Consider the following 18,920-nt stretch of genomic DNA (forward strand, 5'->3'; position numbering starts at 1 on the left):
AAAATCGGCGCAGTCTAATGACTGCGCATCCAAAGCGTAATCACCCAGAGGTCTCATTCACCACCTTGGTACTGTGCCGGCCTGTTCGGAGAAGACCAAAATGAAGTCTGATGAATGAAAGGCAAAGGGAGGGAGGCAGTGTGCTCGTGGCTTCAATGTGCACATTACCACTACAGAATTCACAACAGAACATTCATCTACAGCAGCGCTCCCATTGTTCTTTATGTCCCTGCATCAGAAACAGCTCTACTGTACAGCCAGAGTGCCAGCAGGGCCTGGGGGTGTGGGGGATATGCCATGTTGCCATGGAAACTACACACACACCTGTTTCAACCAAAGACTTTAAAAATAAAAAAAACTGCCACATCAGGTTAGGATGGATGTGCTGGCACCAGGCCATTGTTCTTTTATTTTTTTTTGTTGCTGTTCAACTTGTGGTTAAGGGGCGAGTCCCATCAGACAGAACCATATTTTCCTAAAGGTAAAGCTCACACCCTCGTTTCCTCCACAGCACATTAGCAATGATCGTGCGGCTAGCTTCACTATGAAAGGCACAAAGGCAGCGAGGGCCATCCAAAGGTCAACAGTAACTGGCCAATGCAAGATCACATTTATTTTCAATACTGTTTTCACATGGAGACGTACAAAGGAAATGGCACTCTGTGTGGGCGGGCTCTGGTTCACTGCAGCGGGCCTTCGTCTGGATTAGTCATGAAAGATCTTTTTTTTCATTTCGCTTTTTTCCCCTCACTTTTCAATTGTAGTCAATAATCATTAGTAATTGCTGAAAAACAGAAATATGAAAGACACTATGTTCTAAATTCAAAACATAAAGCTGCAGCATCCTTTCCCTCATTAAGTCACAGGCCAGAGGTCAACGTGTCCGCTATTAGCATGGCAAGGGGCGTAGAAATGTGACCGAAATAAAAATGCAGCAGAGTCCACAGTGAGGCTGCTTTAACCCCACATCACCCCAAAGTGACCCGAGACCAGTGGAGAAACTTGCACCAACAAGCTGAGGATGTACACCCCCGAGCACCCAGTCTTTACCCGACCTATCGAACAGGTTTGACATTCCTCTGATCCCCAAGGAGTTAACCACAAAACCTGTGAGGACCCGTGAATGGTTCAGTTATTACAGAAGCTGGTGAAGGAGGCCAAGGTAATGGCCACTACAGGAGTAGAATTTTCTAGACAGAATTTCATTCCCTCAGATGAGCACATGGCGAAGCGACCTCACCAACAGGTCATTTCAGCCATTATTTTTTTAGTATGGATTCTGCACTAGAGATGGAATAATGAGAAAAGAAAATTGGCTTATTTGATTTATGCAATGAAAAAAATGTAATTTCCCAAAATATATAGTAGCAACACTCAGGAGAAAAGCCACAGAAGGCAATGATGAGCTCTCCTGAGGTGCCAAAAACAGCCATTTTTAACATTAATGGTTCCGTCAAAAGGTGACCATGAAACCAGTCTCAAAGGATAGGAAAAAAAGCCTCCAGAGCCACGGTGTGGTAATGATATCACACAATACATGGACATTTCATAACATTTAAACATTTCATATTTCTTCTGCAGAACAGTTTAAAAGTTTAGACAAAGCCCAGATTGTTTTCCCATTCATATACATTGGATGGCACAACTATTTGTCTTCCTGTCTGAATCTCCTCTGGTTCAAATGATAATAATCTTGCGATAATTCATGTCACAATCCATAAGTGCGTGCATTCTCATTAATTGGCACATTAAAAGTGTCGTCTTCGTTTGGTGCAGGAAATATAATGCCAAGGTTCAGAAGCAATTTTGCCTCCTGTTACATTTAAATTGTTACTGGAACACAAGTAAAGGCAGAACTGAAAAGAAACTATTGACATTATACCACCATCATGTTTATCGCTATTGTTAACATCTTATTAGCAACACCATCTGCACTAGCTAACTCGGGGATCTACAAAACCTGTTCCTTGAGAGCTGCATGGTCTGCAGGGTTTTAATTTCTCGGTAACTGATCAATTTAGTTCTGAAACAAAAACCAGCACATCCTGCAGCCCTCTGGGAACAGGACTGCAGACCCCTTGCATTCAAAGAAACACTCCCTCTTCCAGGAGCTAAATTAATACACCATATGACTTTATTGATCATCTTAAGACTGTAGGTTTACTGCAGTAATGTGTGTGTTACCAAGAAGGAAAATTGTAAGGCCACATGTAATATCATTACATTTTTATCTTAACACTCTTTTCAACCTTTGATGCCCATCCAACATCTGGGTGCTCGGCATCAATGCCATTTTTCCTTGTTCCACTGACATGAATTCTGCCATACCAGACTTGTTAGTTGCTCTGGGCAAGAGCCTCTGCCAGATAAATAAATAAATACTATCCATCTGTTGCATTAGTTCACTTGAGAAGCACAGGAAATGGAGAAAAAAGATTAAATACAGCAGCAGTACTTTTGAGACTGAAGGCACAGACAGCTAATGAGGTCTAATGAGGTAGTCTAACTAAGCAGTCTATGACTAGTCTTATGATGTTCTCGCGTGCACTGCATGTATGACCATCATTAAAGTGCACTGACTCACAACATGATAATGCTATCAGTGATGATAGCTTAATGACTGCATACGCAATCTCCAGCCTTTTCGCCAGTCATAAAATGTCTTGAGTGTTCATAAGTGTTAGGGTGTCAACTGAAAGGTGGGAAAATATTACAAACATTTAGAATGTTGTCCAGAGATTCATAATTTCCAGGCTTTTCTGTGCCAGATGGTTCCATACAAGTGATGTCACTTCAAGCTCAATTATGGAAAAAATACAACAATGTCTATATATATATATATATATATATATATATATATATAAGGGCCTGCTAAGAAAAACATAAATACACCTAAATGTTAATGAGGTGCCTTTTGAGAAGTGACTTCTGGCCTGACCATTTTAAATTGTAATATTGCTTGCAATATCTGCAATTCTAATAGCGTGATATGGACGGAGATGTTAATTTTGGAAAAAAACGTTGCCTGAAGCTGAATCGCTCACTCGCCATTATTCCCTTTTTCAAGGGATATATATATATATATATATATATATATATATATATGTGTGTGTGTGTGTGTGTGTGTCCAGCTGGCAAAAATTACCCTTGAGGTGCAAGAAAGAGAAGGCTTGGATCTAAATGTCCAATGTAACTTTCATGTAAGCTCCATGTCTTCCACTGCAACTGCTTTCTAGGACCTTATGCAAAATAGGCACCATGCACAAACCCAGAAAGCTTTGCCTTACCCTCTTCTATCCCTCTCCCTCTTCAACTTTTTTCTCTATTTGTTGTTGGTTCCTCTGTCACGTTTTGTCTTTGGAACTTGCAGGATAGAGGGATGCGTCAGGACACCTGCGCTGCTTTCAGAAATGCAGGAGGAACGTACTGCATCGGTGCGTCCCTCTGCGGGGCGGCAGTCTTCACATCTCAGCCTCGCGATGAACTGCTGGCTGGCTGTTCCTGGATCAGCGAAGCGCATCTCAAAATGACAGTGCGCTGTTAGTGGAAACCAATCTCCTCATCCTGGATAAGTGAAATCCACCAAGTGAACCCAAAGCAGCCTGCCTGCACAAATGGATCACCAGGGATTTACCACAGGTTGGTCCATCCACATGTTGCAGGTGACAGATAAGTGAGTCCTTGTGGCAATTTGCTTTCCAAACAATGGCTTCGATGTCCAAACATCATTTCAATGACACAAAATCAAACATACCTAAACCTGAAAGAGATTTGAACCCTTTGGGGGTGAGGATCTAGTTATAGAATAACCTGCCTAGTTGACAACAGTTTACAAAGAAATAGCTCACTATCCATCTTGTGGTCTCAAAAACAGAACACCGCTAGGAAAGAAAGGGGACAGGAATCATAAAAAAAGAATGTATGTGTTGATGCAGAGAAATAAAAAGCTATGGATCAAAGAAGCACTCGTCGGAAGTATACAGACTGGACTGTGAATTTAAAGAAAAAATTATTCTTGCCACATGAACAAAAACACTGCAGCAGTGAAGGAACACTGAAAGGGGAACAGCGGCCCAACTAGGCGACTAATGACTAGCCAGTACCACTTAAACCAGCAGTGTTCATAAATACACCCTTCAATGTGTCAAACAAATTTAAAAATGTGTTTTGTCATACATAACTTTTTTCATAACAGTAAGGTTTTTGTTTCATTCATGCTGCTCCCTTGCAAACTTTTTACCCTCAAAAACGTGCCAATTTTAGATCCTGATTGACAGCTATAAAGAGCAGGAATGGTATTTCCAGTTGCTATCAATGGCAAGTGTGACTCATTTCTCTGTAATGTTCACCTTCTTTCATCATTGATAATGCAACATGAATTCATAAGGAACTTGAATAGACATTAACTAGGCATGATACTTCTATGTTTACACCCCGTTTGGTAAACCTGCTGGTCCCTAATTCTCAGTTTCAGAGGGTCTATTGTAAGTTCATTACAAGCAATGAAGAAAAAACAATACATCAAATAGTATTTCAAAGCAGTGGATCCATGCCAAATATAATATCTGTGACCGATGAATTGTGATCCCACAGCATTCCAGTCATACAGCACAGGTGTTTTGTAGGTCTGTTGGAAGGCCTGTGAGGGTACTGATGGATTTCTTTTCAAGGACCCCTATGTTTTTGATAACACATGTATGAGTGAGGAAAACGATTTACATAGAAGGATCTCTGTCATGGAGCACCCATAATTAATATTAGTCACTCTGTTCAATGGATATCTCTTTTTTTTTGTACATCTCGAGCAACACAACCAAAAAGCGTAATGAGCCGACTTTCAGCCACGGCACTGCAGCCTGCTCTGAAAACTCCTGGCACCCACTGAGAGTCTGTTTATCTGCGATGCACGAAGATCACAATTTTGAATTCAGCTAAAAATTCCTCATTTTTCGTTCAATGGCTTAATTGGTGGCAGTCTGAATGCAGACGTTAACGGCAATCAATACATAAGAAAGAAACATTTGCATTGAGTAGATGCACAAATTACACCCAGTCTCACTTTTCCAAGATAATCAACTTTTTGGAAAGTTTCCAGCAAAATCTGAATAACCAACAGATCCGTTTTGTTTTTGAAAAACATACAGCATATTTTGTTTTGATAAATGGTTTTACATTCTCAGAGGGGAATTACTGCTAAATAGAGATCTTCCTAGAGACTGTGGTTAACATTAGACGTGGTTGCTGCAGTTTATGCATGATTGCAAACATGTTCTAACCCTCCACAACATGAAAAGTCGAAGAAAAACATTTTTTGCCTTGTCTCCGATTTGGGGAATGAAACATTTGCTTTCAAAATTCATTTCTCAGTCAAGGTTGACTTATGACCTTGAAGCCAGTCATGGTGTGAAAGAAAGATGCTAAATATAAACTAATAAATGAATTATAAAGGTGCATAAAGTAAGCCCAAAACAAAATTAGAGACAGAGGGTATCAAACAGTGGCACACTTGGCATTAACAAACCTACATAATTTACTTCTATGTATGGCTACAATCCAATGCATTGCCTCAACCCCCTTCCTGTCCTTTCAACTAATATCCTGTTCTGGATCTGTTGGAGCCATTTTTAAACTAGTGTTAAGAAAGCAAACAATGGAAAACATCCATCTCCATAAGTCAGCATTAATACTAAAAACCTCAGCTGCATGGGAAACATCTGCATCAGTGAGTGTGCCAAGCATTAAATGTGCTCTCAGTATATCCAACTAGTCACCCTCCTTATACATTCTGAAAGGGATACCAACTTTTGATGAAAAGTGCTTTTTCCTTCCAAGATCCCACCAAAATTAGTTCAAGTTTTAAAAAGATTGACATCAATAAAATGGGGCTTAAATTAAGCAATGACCTTGACCTGCATGACCAGAGAGGTCAACCAGAGAAAGCGAGGTGTCAAGGACAGGAGCAACAGCTACAAGATTTTCTCCCAGTGCAACCAAAACCCAGTGCAACCAAAATCTATGATTCTGTCAATTGAAATGGACCTATAGGCTATAACTCTGTCAGAAGCAGGCAGAGTGAACTTTGAAAGTGGGGGACGAGTGTGACAAGAGGTTGTTGGGGAGCACAAGCATAAACAGGCATATCTGAAGTGAAAGACCAAGGAACCAGACATCAAGACAATCAAAGCAGCTGTCAGCAACATGTTGCACAACAGACATATACAAAACAACAGTCCCACGAGTCAGAGCAACGGAGAGATCAAATAAGACTCCTCATTTCTAAATATGGACAACAGGAGCAGTTCTACTGGCTTTCTGGACACCGTGATGTTGCCATCACGATAGAATCAAAAGCTTTATTCATGTACAACCAAGTCAGTGGGCAGCGCAGTCTATGAATTTTGGGCCTAATTAAGCATGGCTTCTACTTCTACTCTGTTCCCTTCAGCTGGGGTCTCTTCGAATTGCAACCTTTAAAAGGGGAGGGAGGGGAAAGTCACGTCCAAAGCATGTTTGCGGACACCCACTCTGTTCCCGCTGGGTCCCCACTCCAAAGTCACTGGCAGGGATTCAACTCCCACTTCGCTGAAAACATGGAAGAGTTCAAGGTTAGCAAACCAAAATTTGAAATGCATACAGGACGCCTTACACTCCCTGCACAGGCATGTAAACACTGCCTTTTCTAGGAAGAACCTCTTTCCCATCTTCTCTCACCAAAAGGAGTAAAGAGTATGAGAATATACTGCATGTAGTCTCCTCACCTAAGCAGACGAGGGCCCCTCTGAAAGAAAACTTATAAATACATGAGGGTTTACAGTGCATGATTAGAATTGCCACACTTCTCCAGGGGATCTGAAGTTACATATTTACTCCCTTTCATACAAACTTCTAATCACTTACTTGAATTGGGGTGTTTTTGCTGAAGTGAAAATGCTTGCATATTTATGCATTTCCAAAAAGGTCAGCTTCATCAAGTTTCCAGGGTCTACGACTTGCAAAATTAGCTCCAAGAAACATAGATTCATAGTGTAAGCACAACATCGTTTGGATGCATCGCAGATCAGCTAAGCAATTGGTTTTGTTTCATTTTGGTCCTACAAGCTCACTTTTTTATGCTTAGCTATAGCCTATAGCCCTTAAACAATGCTCACCAATTTACAAATTAAATTGGAAGGAAAATGCCAGACGGAAATAATGGCCTCAGAAGTTATAAATCTTATGAGGGATGTTCAAAGGGGAACTTCACCATAAATCATTAAATTATAATGCAATGTGCTACCCTTTACAGAGAAAATGCCATTCTTCTGTAGTGTCACAGACTGAATTCAGCATTCAGGAACATGTTCTCTGTGTCTATGCTGCCGGGGAACAAAGCTGTGGCAATTCCCTGATCTTTCCATAATCAGGAAAGGCTCATTTCATTCTCTACAGCTCATCTCTGCCCATCCAGATAACATAAGGCTCAGTGGATCAGAGCAGACTTTGTCGTTGAGTAACACAATGAGCTACAACTTGCAAGAATTGACAATACACTTTGCTTCCAGATGAGCAAGTTCAATTTCAGACGTGGCAGAAGATAAGATTTACAACAAAAAAAAGTCAAATTAAAAAGGCAAGAAACAATACATCAAATTACGCTTTTCTAAATTCACATTTAAGAGGATTAGAGAGGTTTAACTTGTCACTGCTGTCAGCCCCAATTGTAAAACAAAAAAAAAAAAAAAAAAGTTCAGCCCACTAGTATTCCATTGGTTGGTAAACAACTATCTTCTTGGAACCACTGCTTTGTGAGTTTTTACCTCCCTGGTGAAATTAGACAATACAAAGCTGCATTTCTTTGTGGAGGGGGGTCCTCTTCTCTTGAATCACCACTATGCCACCCATGTCTGTGAGACCAGCGCAGCTGACTTATGAACCAGTCAGTGATTCCAATATAGGATCAATATCGGCAGACTACACTACAGCTGGCACCAATCAGAACAGGTGCCATTGTGACTAAGGGCAACTAGAAACCTGTGCATGGCAGGTAATCAGGAGGAGCACATCCGCAAAGGTAACCTAAGGAACCATTGCAGAAGCCTTCTTACCTATGCCAACAAAACCTACACGTTGTAAGCGACTTTCCAGAGCGAGCCAGTCGGGAGCCCCCCAAAATTGATCTTTCAGGATTACATTCTCATATTCTGCTACAATTCTCAGACTCTACAAAAAAACGGACCGATGAGATCCACCCTGACCTCACCCCAGTGCTGCTATAACCCCACCCAGCTCATGCACAATATTGTTTTATATGATCCTGTCTAATGTTGGGCAGTAAAAACAAACGCGAAACCTACTTCGGCCATTTTGGGGCGCCCAGCCAAGCTGTTAAGTCACTGCGCATCTGTCCTTCGAAACACTATCTGCATTCTCTCTGGCTCGTTGCCTTATTCAATTCAGCTGAGATCATGTGGTCACACTCCTCCGCCTGTCATGAGTAAAGGAAGCAACCATGTGTCATGAATTGGTCTGAAAGGATCGGCAAGGACATTTGAGGAAAACGCAACATCACTTCCTTTGAAAGCCTCCATCTCTGATCTCTCCTCTCATCTCTCCTGATTGATCCGGGGGTTCAGGAGAGTCAGTGTTGTATGAACACATTTATTCTGTTTAGACAGCTTTCGTCGCGCTTAGAATGTTGCTCCATTGACAGAATTAAAAAAAAAAAAAAAAAAAACTATCTTGAAAGGCAGGAACTCAGGCCAGAAGACAGGTCTGTGTGCTTAGCTGCAGAAGAAGAGGTTGGCGATGTTCGTCTTCAGCGCCAAAATGCTAACTTCTAAGAAAATGTTTTTGTGTCCTTGTGTGCACCTAAACAAGGGAAGGACATGCTGGATAACGCTCCAGATTCTGGGTTCACCGTATCACGAATCACAAACACAGGGGCAGAGCGCCTTATTTGTGTAAAACCTGAGGCATTGTGAGGAGCAGGACCCACATCCGCACCTGAGGGGCGTGATTTAAATCACTAGACCGAAAGCAGCCACAATGGAAATGGCGATAATATTCATAATATTAATGTGTTTTATTCATATAGAGCTCTTCAATGCCCTGAAGCTTTACATAATCAAGGGACAAACAGGCAAAAGCATTACAGTCATAATCCAAAAGCACACGAACAAGCACAGACGCAAGCAATATGAGTGACAGTGAAAATAACAGCAGGTCGTGCAGGGGCAAGCGCGAGAAAACAGTCTGCCAGGCGGAAGAAACGGGGAGGGCAAGCGAGCCGATAGGGATGTGACAGGAATGGTGAGGGGAGCGGGTACGAGCTTCCGAAACGCCGTTTTGTTATGAGAAAAGGGACGCAAGCACCTGCTCGACTAAAGGGACGTCGTCAAAAGGGCCAAGCTTCCAATTTTGATGTGGTGCTGACGCCAAATAAACAAACATTTAAATAAATAAATGGCGAGTTCAGTTTAGTCCTGTAATCTTAGAACGGAGGCACAGGCCTCTGGTTCCTTAGCAACAGAGGATGTTGGATGGTACAGCGGAGGACGGGGTGGGCGGACAGCTCTCGACGGCAGGTGGAGCCGAGCAGTCATTTCCTGCGGCAGCCCTGCCGCTCGCGGAACCAGCCCAGCCGCACCGGGGACCGTCAAACGCGCTAAGCCCCAGCGCAAAAAAAGACGCATCAAAGTCAAACGACTCCAAAAATACCAGCCCGAAAAAGGCCAGAGGAATCCAGGAAAAATGCTGAGGTGGGGAACGCTCGCAGCAAGGACATTAGCATCGCCCGTCTACACGCACTAATTCACAAAGAAGGCTGAAGCCCACCGATGATTTATGTCCCAGCTGCTCAATACGGATTGTACATCTGTTTGGACAGCTAAACATTTAACATTCAGAGACATTCGTGTTATGTACCTGCAGAAGGGTACATTAGCTGTTCCCCACCCAGGATTAGAACCTACAAACATCTTCCTAAATTCCTGATTTGTGATTTTGGCCTTTTTGAACCTTCATTATCTTTGAACAAGTTCAGTTCAAATTCGTCATGCTGCGCTTGCAAATCTAGGGATATCAATCGAACGCAACATTGATTTTTGGTGGGAAAACTCTTGTTCCAAGAAGTTACACTAAAATGAGTGTGGAGCCAGGGTTCAAGCCATGTATTGCTGATTTTTTTACCCTACACAGAGTGGTTGCATAATCATCAAGGATTTAAATTCTCATTAACAAAATACACAGGATTATGCAACTTTGATCAAAGTAAAATGCATGACTGTGTTTAGACGACAACACTGAATCCCATCTTGGGCCCATTGTATCCAAAATCCATATAAATATGGCTGTCGGACAGTTATCCTGTGCATCACTCAACAGCCGTCATGTCGACATGCACATCATGGCAAATCATCGCATCAATGAAAAAAGAAAAAAAACCTGACCTTCCAAGTTCAAGCAAAAAACTTTAAACAGCTCTCAAGATACTTAGTAGTTAGCTCGCCTTCGGACAGAGCATCGCCCTATAACCAGCACAATGGCGCTTGAATATCTGGCCATTGGATCAGCCAGGAGGGGGAAAGCAGCCAGGGTGGCAGGAGCAGAAGAAGCTGTGCCAGAAACGCATCTAGGGGCTTAAATGCAATCTGTAAATCATCAGAGTACAACACTGAAACCGAACTCCAGACTTACCGGAGCAGCTGAGAGCTAGCACTACGCTGCAGCGCTGAACACCACCGCGCCAGAGCTCAACGCACGGGCAGGAGGCCGCGTTCTGGAATGCTGAAGACCCTTCCAAGGGCTGGATGTACTAAACTTTCACTGAACACTTACACAGGCAAAATCGTCATCAGACATCACGGGTCTGCACAGCCATAACAAAACTGCCACAGTAGCGTTCAGAGTACATGAAATCTGAAAAACGAAGAAGCCATGGAATTTTGCGGGTTACCCTCAACGCAGGCATTTTGCAAGAGTTGCAATACAAATTAGAATACCTTTTCCTTGACATAAAAAGTGATGTGAATGGAAGCAATGACTGCACATCTTATTTGTGTTTAATTTCAGTCAGTATCAGAACAAAATAATGTCAGCCATCTTCATCTACTTAATGTACGAATGAGCACATGCTTTTCTCAGTACCTGTCCTCTTGGTGTGGGTCAATGCTTGGAAATAATACACATATATTGTCCATGTAATTACATTCAAATAGTTTACGTTTTCTGCCCAGTATCATATCAGTAGTAAAAGCTTGCCTCACAATCAAAATAACCTGTATAAAACACAGAAATTTACAATGAGCCTCCTTACCAGATTCAAACCATATTATTTAAGCATTGCCTGACTCTCCATAAAAACAGTCATGTCACCCAAGTTGAGAACATCTGATAATGTTAACATAGATTCCAACCAGTAAACCTATGAGACGTAAATTTTTGTTCTAAGCAGAGTTTGTGTAACAAAGGATTGCACTGCAATTATGCTGTAAGACACAGATAAGAACAAGGCAGCTTCACAGAAGACATGCTTAGCAGTGGTTACAAAACCATATTAAACACCTTTAACAGCATGTTACACATTTGGATGTTTACATACTTATTACGATGATCCTAACCAGCTTTAGATACACTGCACACAACAGGCCTGTCTGGGCAGGGAACCAAAAATTCAGATGCTAAACAAGCATAGAAAAAGAGCTGTATTTCATGCATGAGCGTATGGATTCAAAGTGACACCCGTTGCATGCTTTCACTCAAGGTGTGTGCAAAGCCATTTAAGAATATAGTTATATTGGATATAGTTATATATAGAATATAGTTATATTAAGAACATAGTTATATTATACAATGGGTTGTGTAGAAAATGAAAGGCTGTGCAAGGCCTTCTTAGGTACAGTACATAATCTTATCCTGTGCGTAGCAATAAGTTCTTCAATCAAAATTCATTTATTTTCCTTGGTAAAGAAACATGTAATTCATCTAAATAATCCTTTGGCACATGATCCCAGTTTTCTGTTGTCTGACATTGTATCATTCTTACCCACCCACTTATCTGTGTGTCTGTCGGTCGGTCTAAATAAAAGGCAAAAGGGAGGTCAATTTAGTAAAACCACTTAAATAATTTCAACGTAAAGACTCATTAAGAGGCAAATGTCTTTCTGATTTCTAAATTTTCTTGCTTTCAAAGCTAGAAAATGTTGGTGCCTTCTCATGATTTGCAGAACAAATGAAAGAATATAAGAAAATACTTTAGTTCTGTGAATTAAGAATTTAATGCAATGACAACTCAAAATCATCAATAAGAATTCAGCTGTAAACATCAGCACATTAGCAATAAGGTCAGATCAATAGAACCAATAGACTTCTCTTTGCTTCATTGTTGGAGACAACCCAACGGCGTGTGAAAGTATACCGGACCTATTGCATACTACCTAAGAATGTGATGTGGAAATCTCTCATCAAATGAACGAGCAATGATTCCCTTTAGACTATAAAAGCCTTCAGTGGAATGCTTTTCACAGAATCCAGATTTCACAACAGATATTGTTCACAGTCTAAAGATGCCCCCATCTCCTGCACTGTCAGTATTTTCTTACTCAACATAACCAGCAATAACACAATGACTTATACACTTACACAATCTCCTCCTGATCAGAAGTCCCAAACTTTATTTTCAGCCGCAAAATATAATTTCAAATCAGCTAATGCAAATGTGAGGAATTAAACAGCTGCATATGATGTAAATCAGGGCTCTAGAGTATTTGAGCATAAGAGTATTGAGCATTTGCTCATGAAAATTGATGTGCGCTAACTGGAAAAAATAATTCAGGAGCACATCTAAGAGGGATGCATCAGCATGCTCCTAATTTTTTCAACTTTGCACCACATGTCCTCCTTTGAGAAAATGTTATTGTCGAGCCCTGCAAATGCACTTCCTCTTATGCAAAACAAACAAAAACGAATCCCTCATACAGTGCATTCAAAGATAGAATGAGGAATCTGTGGTATAAACATGCATCTATTTCTGCGTCAGAAGCTGACAGCCAGTGTAGCAGCCCCCCATTTTGTAAAATGGTTTCTGCAGGCCCTGTGTTGTGATGCAGTGCAGAGTAGCAAACCCACAGATGTCAGGTCTTCTGTGCCCTGAATTCAGCATACTACAGCACGCATGCCTACATATACAGCAGCTATGGGAGGAAATACCAGGGATTAGAACCTGTTCCCTCATATTTTCCAGAGCATTTTCTTTAAAGCATGACACAAATATATGGGGAAATGCGTCACTAAAATAAACACTTCAGCACCTGACAGAAGCCTGGGCAAGTTAATCCAAGTCACGCAGCTTAACAGTTAAACAGTTCGCAAGCACTTGCCTGAGTCATGGCTGAATTTAAGCTGAAACGTGTCTAATTAACCCACACCAGAAATTCAACCTTTCCGCAGAGTGAGTGGGCCGTGGTTGAGAGTGTAGCGCAACTTTTTTTTGCGCTTCAACTAGGGGGAGGAGTCCACTTCACAGATAAACAGAATTACGCCCCTTCACAAGGAAATCACGGTTATGCACCATCTGACACCTACTCGAATCTCGGCTTATGAGAAGCATTTGTGTCTACATCTCCCACTTAGTCACTGGAAGACTGCATCACAACAAATCCGCAGGTCACCCCCCTGATTAGCAAAAGGCTGTAGACTCTAGCCACATGTCCCACAAATAGCAGTACTGGATGACAGGTAGCGTGGCTAGTGATTTCTTCTGGGTTGCTATAAACCCGTCTGGCTGCTGGGGCTTTTCCCACTAATTTCTGTGTTTCCTGTAAACAACACTTGTAATAGATGCCCAGCTGCTATAATTGTCTCTGAACAACAAAAATAAAATATTACAGGATTCACATGGCACATCTGTTGATGGGAACAGCAAGCCCTCAGCTTTGGTTCGGAAGCAACGCTGTCAGTTACTTCCGTTTTTTTCAGTGGCTATCAACATCAGAGGAAAACATTGACATCATTTCTGCAGCAAAAGGAAATGTACGTGGAGAGTGCCGGGGTCCCTGTGTCTATCGCAAGCTCCGTCTGAAAAAAAAAACAGGGGGGGCTAGGTACTCCTGAATAGAGGATGACCTCCCTCTAATCTCATCGCTTCATTTTCATGACAGGAATACATATTTTGTTTAACGTGAAATTAAGACCGAAATGAATTCTCCATGATGACCACTAACAGAACCGGAAAGGAATTCCAAAAAGGATAATCTTGGCCGTTCCCAGGTGATGAGCAGCCAGACAGAAAAAGACGTGCTACAGAAGGCTATGAAAACTACTAAGGAAATATCTTCTTGATGGTATATTAGCTTTGCTGCAATTCTCAATTCCCACCCATTTTAGCGAAGGAGCAGGAGTGCTGGTTCCACTGCGTAATGACAGATAAAACTAATCTGACTAATTCAAAACCCAAGATAACTGACACAGCTGGGGGCGGGGGTGAGTAAATGTATTAGATGTCTAAACCAATTGTCCACAATCCCCTTTTAAAAGATGTGATACGCGCAATGCATATGCACACTATATCACTGTTTGGCGAGGATGGACAAAGCTACGCACCAACTGTCACTAGCAGCTCCGTGTCAAATACTGTTTTGGCTGACACCCTTGTAAGGGACCACCTGTTTTGAGACACTTTGGCAGGAAGAGGCAGAGATCACCCTTTTACCCCACCCCCAACACACTCTATTTCGATTTCTCTCTCCCTATCTCACTCACACACACACACATAAAATGACCATAAATCAAAACAGAATCAAACAATTGTCTTGTTCTTAAAAAACTTTGGACTCTGCCAAAGTATCTCTGAATCATTGCAAGCAAGTGTCAACATTAACATATAAGCAATATTTAAAAGTAGATCAAAAGATTTCAATTTCAGAAACCAAGACCTTCCCTAAAAAAATAGGCATTTCAAGGAAGTTTTGCCCTTATACTATAACATTGGTCTGCAACTGAACTGCACCATTTTGCAACTGCCCTTTGTCGCTTCTGAGACTATAATTTTCCAAATGTTTGTTTAAGTGGGATGTTTTTCATAGTCCTCGTCGTAATTTACTAAATATTATACTTGTATCACTCTACTACGACGCTATGAGCTTTAACACCAGCTAAGACTGCACTAATTCAGTAGGCTACTGGGTAGAGGTCCGTGCAATAACAGTGGATGTTTAGGTAACAATTGCATATTTAAAGTAAACAGATTAAACATTTTGTAAATTAAAGAAAACAATCCTTGAATACGAAACGTTCTGTACGTTGACACTTCTGTCCATGAAAGCCTTTTGTCAGTTTGTCAGCACACATCACAACAACATTTAATTCAATGAAACTGACTAATGCACATATATGTAGGATGCTGAGAATACGTAAAACTAGTCTAGTCGCCCGCGTTTATCGTTCACGTAGTCAATTGTTTTTTTTTTTTTTTACTATACACCAAATACAATGTAACCGACTTAATGCCAGTACTATTTTGCTACAGTAAAATGCAGCATGTAGCCTTGTATTCGGCATATTTACAAAATCACTAACACTGTAACAACAGCGACGACTTCCTACAACAAAACCACACGCATAATGACGGATAACTGTGATAAGGCCAAACATAAATTCCGCCATTCACAAGTGATTTAGTACAAACTTGTAGTTAGTAACATAAGGCTCTCTCGCCAACGTCAAGTTTCTCTCGTTACGAGTTGCACAATGCGGCATTGCTGCCATTGTCTTAAAACGGTGTCGACCGACAATTACTTCCAATGACACCATTAATTGCTGCAGCTATTGATGTAAAGCGACCAGATTTTTTCCACACTTACCCTCAATGGATATTACGTGCTCCCGGATCTGATTCTGCAGGGCCAGGTCATCGATGCGCTCGATCAGGTCGTAAATGGCATAAATGTTCGGGTGGACGGACTCGAACCTATGGATTTCAGCCCTTATGGCAGCCGAGTTAGACAATACGAACTGAGAGCCTGGTGGGCCAGATTGAGCGGCTTGGCCTGATACTGTCCCCGAACCGAACTGACCCGCCCCTGATCCAGATGATGATCCCGATCCAAACTGGGACGGAATGGATTGAGGCACTGGTACCGGAACAGGAGCTGGGACGGTACCCGGGGTGGGCATGGCCGGCTGCGACTGCTGAGAGATACCAGACACCGAAACCGACACCGGGACACCCGACTGGAAATTCATCGTGGTGGAAACAAGGAACTCTTGTCAAAAGGAAAACAAACAAATGCGGCGTTTTCGTGAGGGCTAAGCAGAAGCAGTCGATGTAAATTCAGAAGTCCGCGAGATTGGAGCGAGCCTAAAATGAGAGGACTATATGTATACTGCAGCAGTATTCAACCTCTCACTCGAACAAAACGCGGTTCATAGGCTACTCATATTATTAAAACTTGGTAGCGGCTCATTTTCCTTTTCTCTTTTCTGATATCTTTCGTCGGGTCCTGCGCGTTTTCAAATGCTATCTAAATATTCTCGCGGTTAACTAAACTACTTCTTGAGATGCACGTTCTTTTTTGTTATTACTGAATTTGTAAATTACAATCGTTCTCCTTGGTTGCTCTGTCAGCCGCAGACAATGAGATTAGCTAACGCAAGGCGCCCAGCTCTACTGACTGACTGTGTTGCCGCTGCGCTGAAATAAAATCGCCTCTGTATCCGCCTCGCGTCCAAGTGGTCCCTGCCCAGCCCCCTCCTCCGCACGTTATAACGTCACACATCACGTTATGGTTCTTGGGGAGTAAGGTGGGGGCGGGTTAACGCAAAAGAAAAAATGGAAAAATGCCTCAGTGGCGAAAGTACAACGCATTGTGAGCACAATTTTGAAAAGGTACATATTTCAAAACAACATTATACTCTATTTTTAAGGTGATGACATGAAAAATTAATGAAAGAATGCAGGGTAGCCTGTAAAAACATACTTTCAAACGTAGTAATTGTGAAATATATCTTTATTCAGCCCACAATGCACCTGGGAAGCAGCACTCCCTGGCACATCAACAGCTCTCCTGAATGCTTTACACAGAAGAATACCTTATAAATCTGCGTTGAGTTATAGCATATATGTTTTTCCATTTCCCAGCTCCATATCAGTGCTAACATTTGTCATTTGCAGCCTCATTTTGGGTGTGATGTAACATAAACACAGAAAAAATCAGTGTCAGGTCTGAGCTCTCTCTGTGTATCTGCAACCCCGTTGCAGACAAAGGAAACACTAAGTGCATGCAGGTCATTAGGGAACCCAGGGGATCATATACGTTTCAACCAGCTGTTCATTTATGTGGACAGGGTGGAGAACTACAGGGCTGTAGCTCACTCAGAATAGGAGGTCCAGATTTGCACTCTGACACCATGTCCTGCTAAAACACAAATGGAGTGAAGGAGATCAGGTGCCATTTCTATCATATTTTTGAGGCCCAGTTGACCTCACGCAATGAGGACTTATGGGTTTCATAGATCAAAAAAAAAGAAATACTTGAAATTTCTTGGGGAACTCACATATGATGCAATAATTTTATACCAATATACCATATTAAATTTAAAGAAAACTCTTTTTGTAGTTTCTTGTTGATAGTGCATTTGTTTGTGAGCATCTTTTCCTTCCTATTCAACTAATAAAAACAATTTCTCAAAGAACATAAATAGTTTAAGTGGAGCTGTGAAAGCAGTTGAATTGCAGCTGGACAGGACAAGAATTTAGTAGCCCAGGCTTAGATTATTATACTTCTCCCAAACTTTAAAGACAGGAAGTATCATGAATCAGAACTTTAATTCTATTTGAGCTGTCTTTAATATATGTTACCATAGTGATAATGAAATATCAACACATGTAGAAGAACATGTAATATGTCCAAAGACAGCAGTTCTGAGATAGTAATGATACATTTTTATAGCACAAGGCTACAATGTCTAATAAGGTACTTTGACATAAAGATCAAACAATGACCTAAAACAGAACATCGTTCAGAGGGCATATGTACAAGGGATTTTACATGCAGGAATATTTACATTTAACTGCTTTATTAGCTATTGCAGTGTAGTGTAAAGCTTGATTTATGGCAGTTCTCACCACTAGTTCAATGTTTCTCTGGCTCTGTATTTTCTGTGTTTGCAATAGATATGGGTAGCTTTTGAGGGTCTGCTTGCAACTTCCAATTGCATCCACCACAGCTGTATGTTTTGATGTGCTGGAGAAAGCATCATTATAATCTTTGTTCCTCTCATGACCCCTTTGAGATTCTTTTAGGCCTGTTTTAGGCATCTTGCTTGTAGCTGTTTTTGGAATGAATCCCAGTGCCATCCTCCTCTTTGAGCTTCGGGCAGACATGCTCATCGTTGCACTTCTGCTGGCAAGAGGGTTAGTTTGACTGTACAGGAAGACAGCCTACCCACTCACACCAACTGGCTTTGAGATGTTGCAAGGAACTTGAAAATGTAGATCATTAGACATATAATTTGTGAAGATTTACTTCTAGATTTTATGGGTTCAGAGTGCCCTGCAAAGCTAAATAGCCAGCAGTCACTTCTAAGCATCATTGAATGATGTGAATCTTGTCCATTTTAAAGAGTATAATTATAATTATATTTCATTATATGTATATAATTATAACTATAGTCTTTCTTATATTAAATTAAATTTGATGAATATATTGTTGTGTTTATGTGTATTATTGATATACAATAAATCAATTTCAAATAAAATCATTATGTCTGTTGTGACCTACGTATGGTGGTTGGAATGTGATATAAGCATTTGGTGCATTAATTATTTGATTTCTAATAAGCACTGCCAAAAATATTTTTTAAAACTTTAAACTATCAAAGCTTAGAGAAACTGGTCTTTATTTCTGAGTTCACATAATATCTGCAGAATAATTTAGGCTATCACA

General features: G+C 41.1%; 1 protein-coding gene across 2 annotated transcripts in view; it reads right to left on the bottom strand.

The window, feature by feature from the left end:
- Window positions 1-16,697, bottom strand: part of agap3 (ArfGAP with GTPase domain, ankyrin repeat and PH domain 3) — a 243,664-nt gene extending 226,967 nt beyond the window's left edge. For both annotated transcript variants that reach the window (XM_035429802.1, XM_035429801.1), the window contains exon 1: window positions 15,837-16,697. In XM_035429802.1, the coding sequence (XP_035285693.1) occupies window positions 15,837-16,218 (382 nt within the window). In that variant the 5' untranslated portion in view covers window positions 16,219-16,697. The remainder of the gene's footprint in view (window positions 1-15,836) is intronic.
- Between the last annotated feature and the right edge of the window lie 2,223 nt (window positions 16,698-18,920).

The sequence above is a fragment of the Anguilla anguilla genome, chromosome 8, assembly GCF_013347855.1.
Source record: "Anguilla anguilla isolate fAngAng1 chromosome 8, fAngAng1.pri, whole genome shotgun sequence".
NCBI classification, from domain to species: Eukaryota; Metazoa; Chordata; class Actinopteri; order Anguilliformes; family Anguillidae; genus Anguilla; species Anguilla anguilla.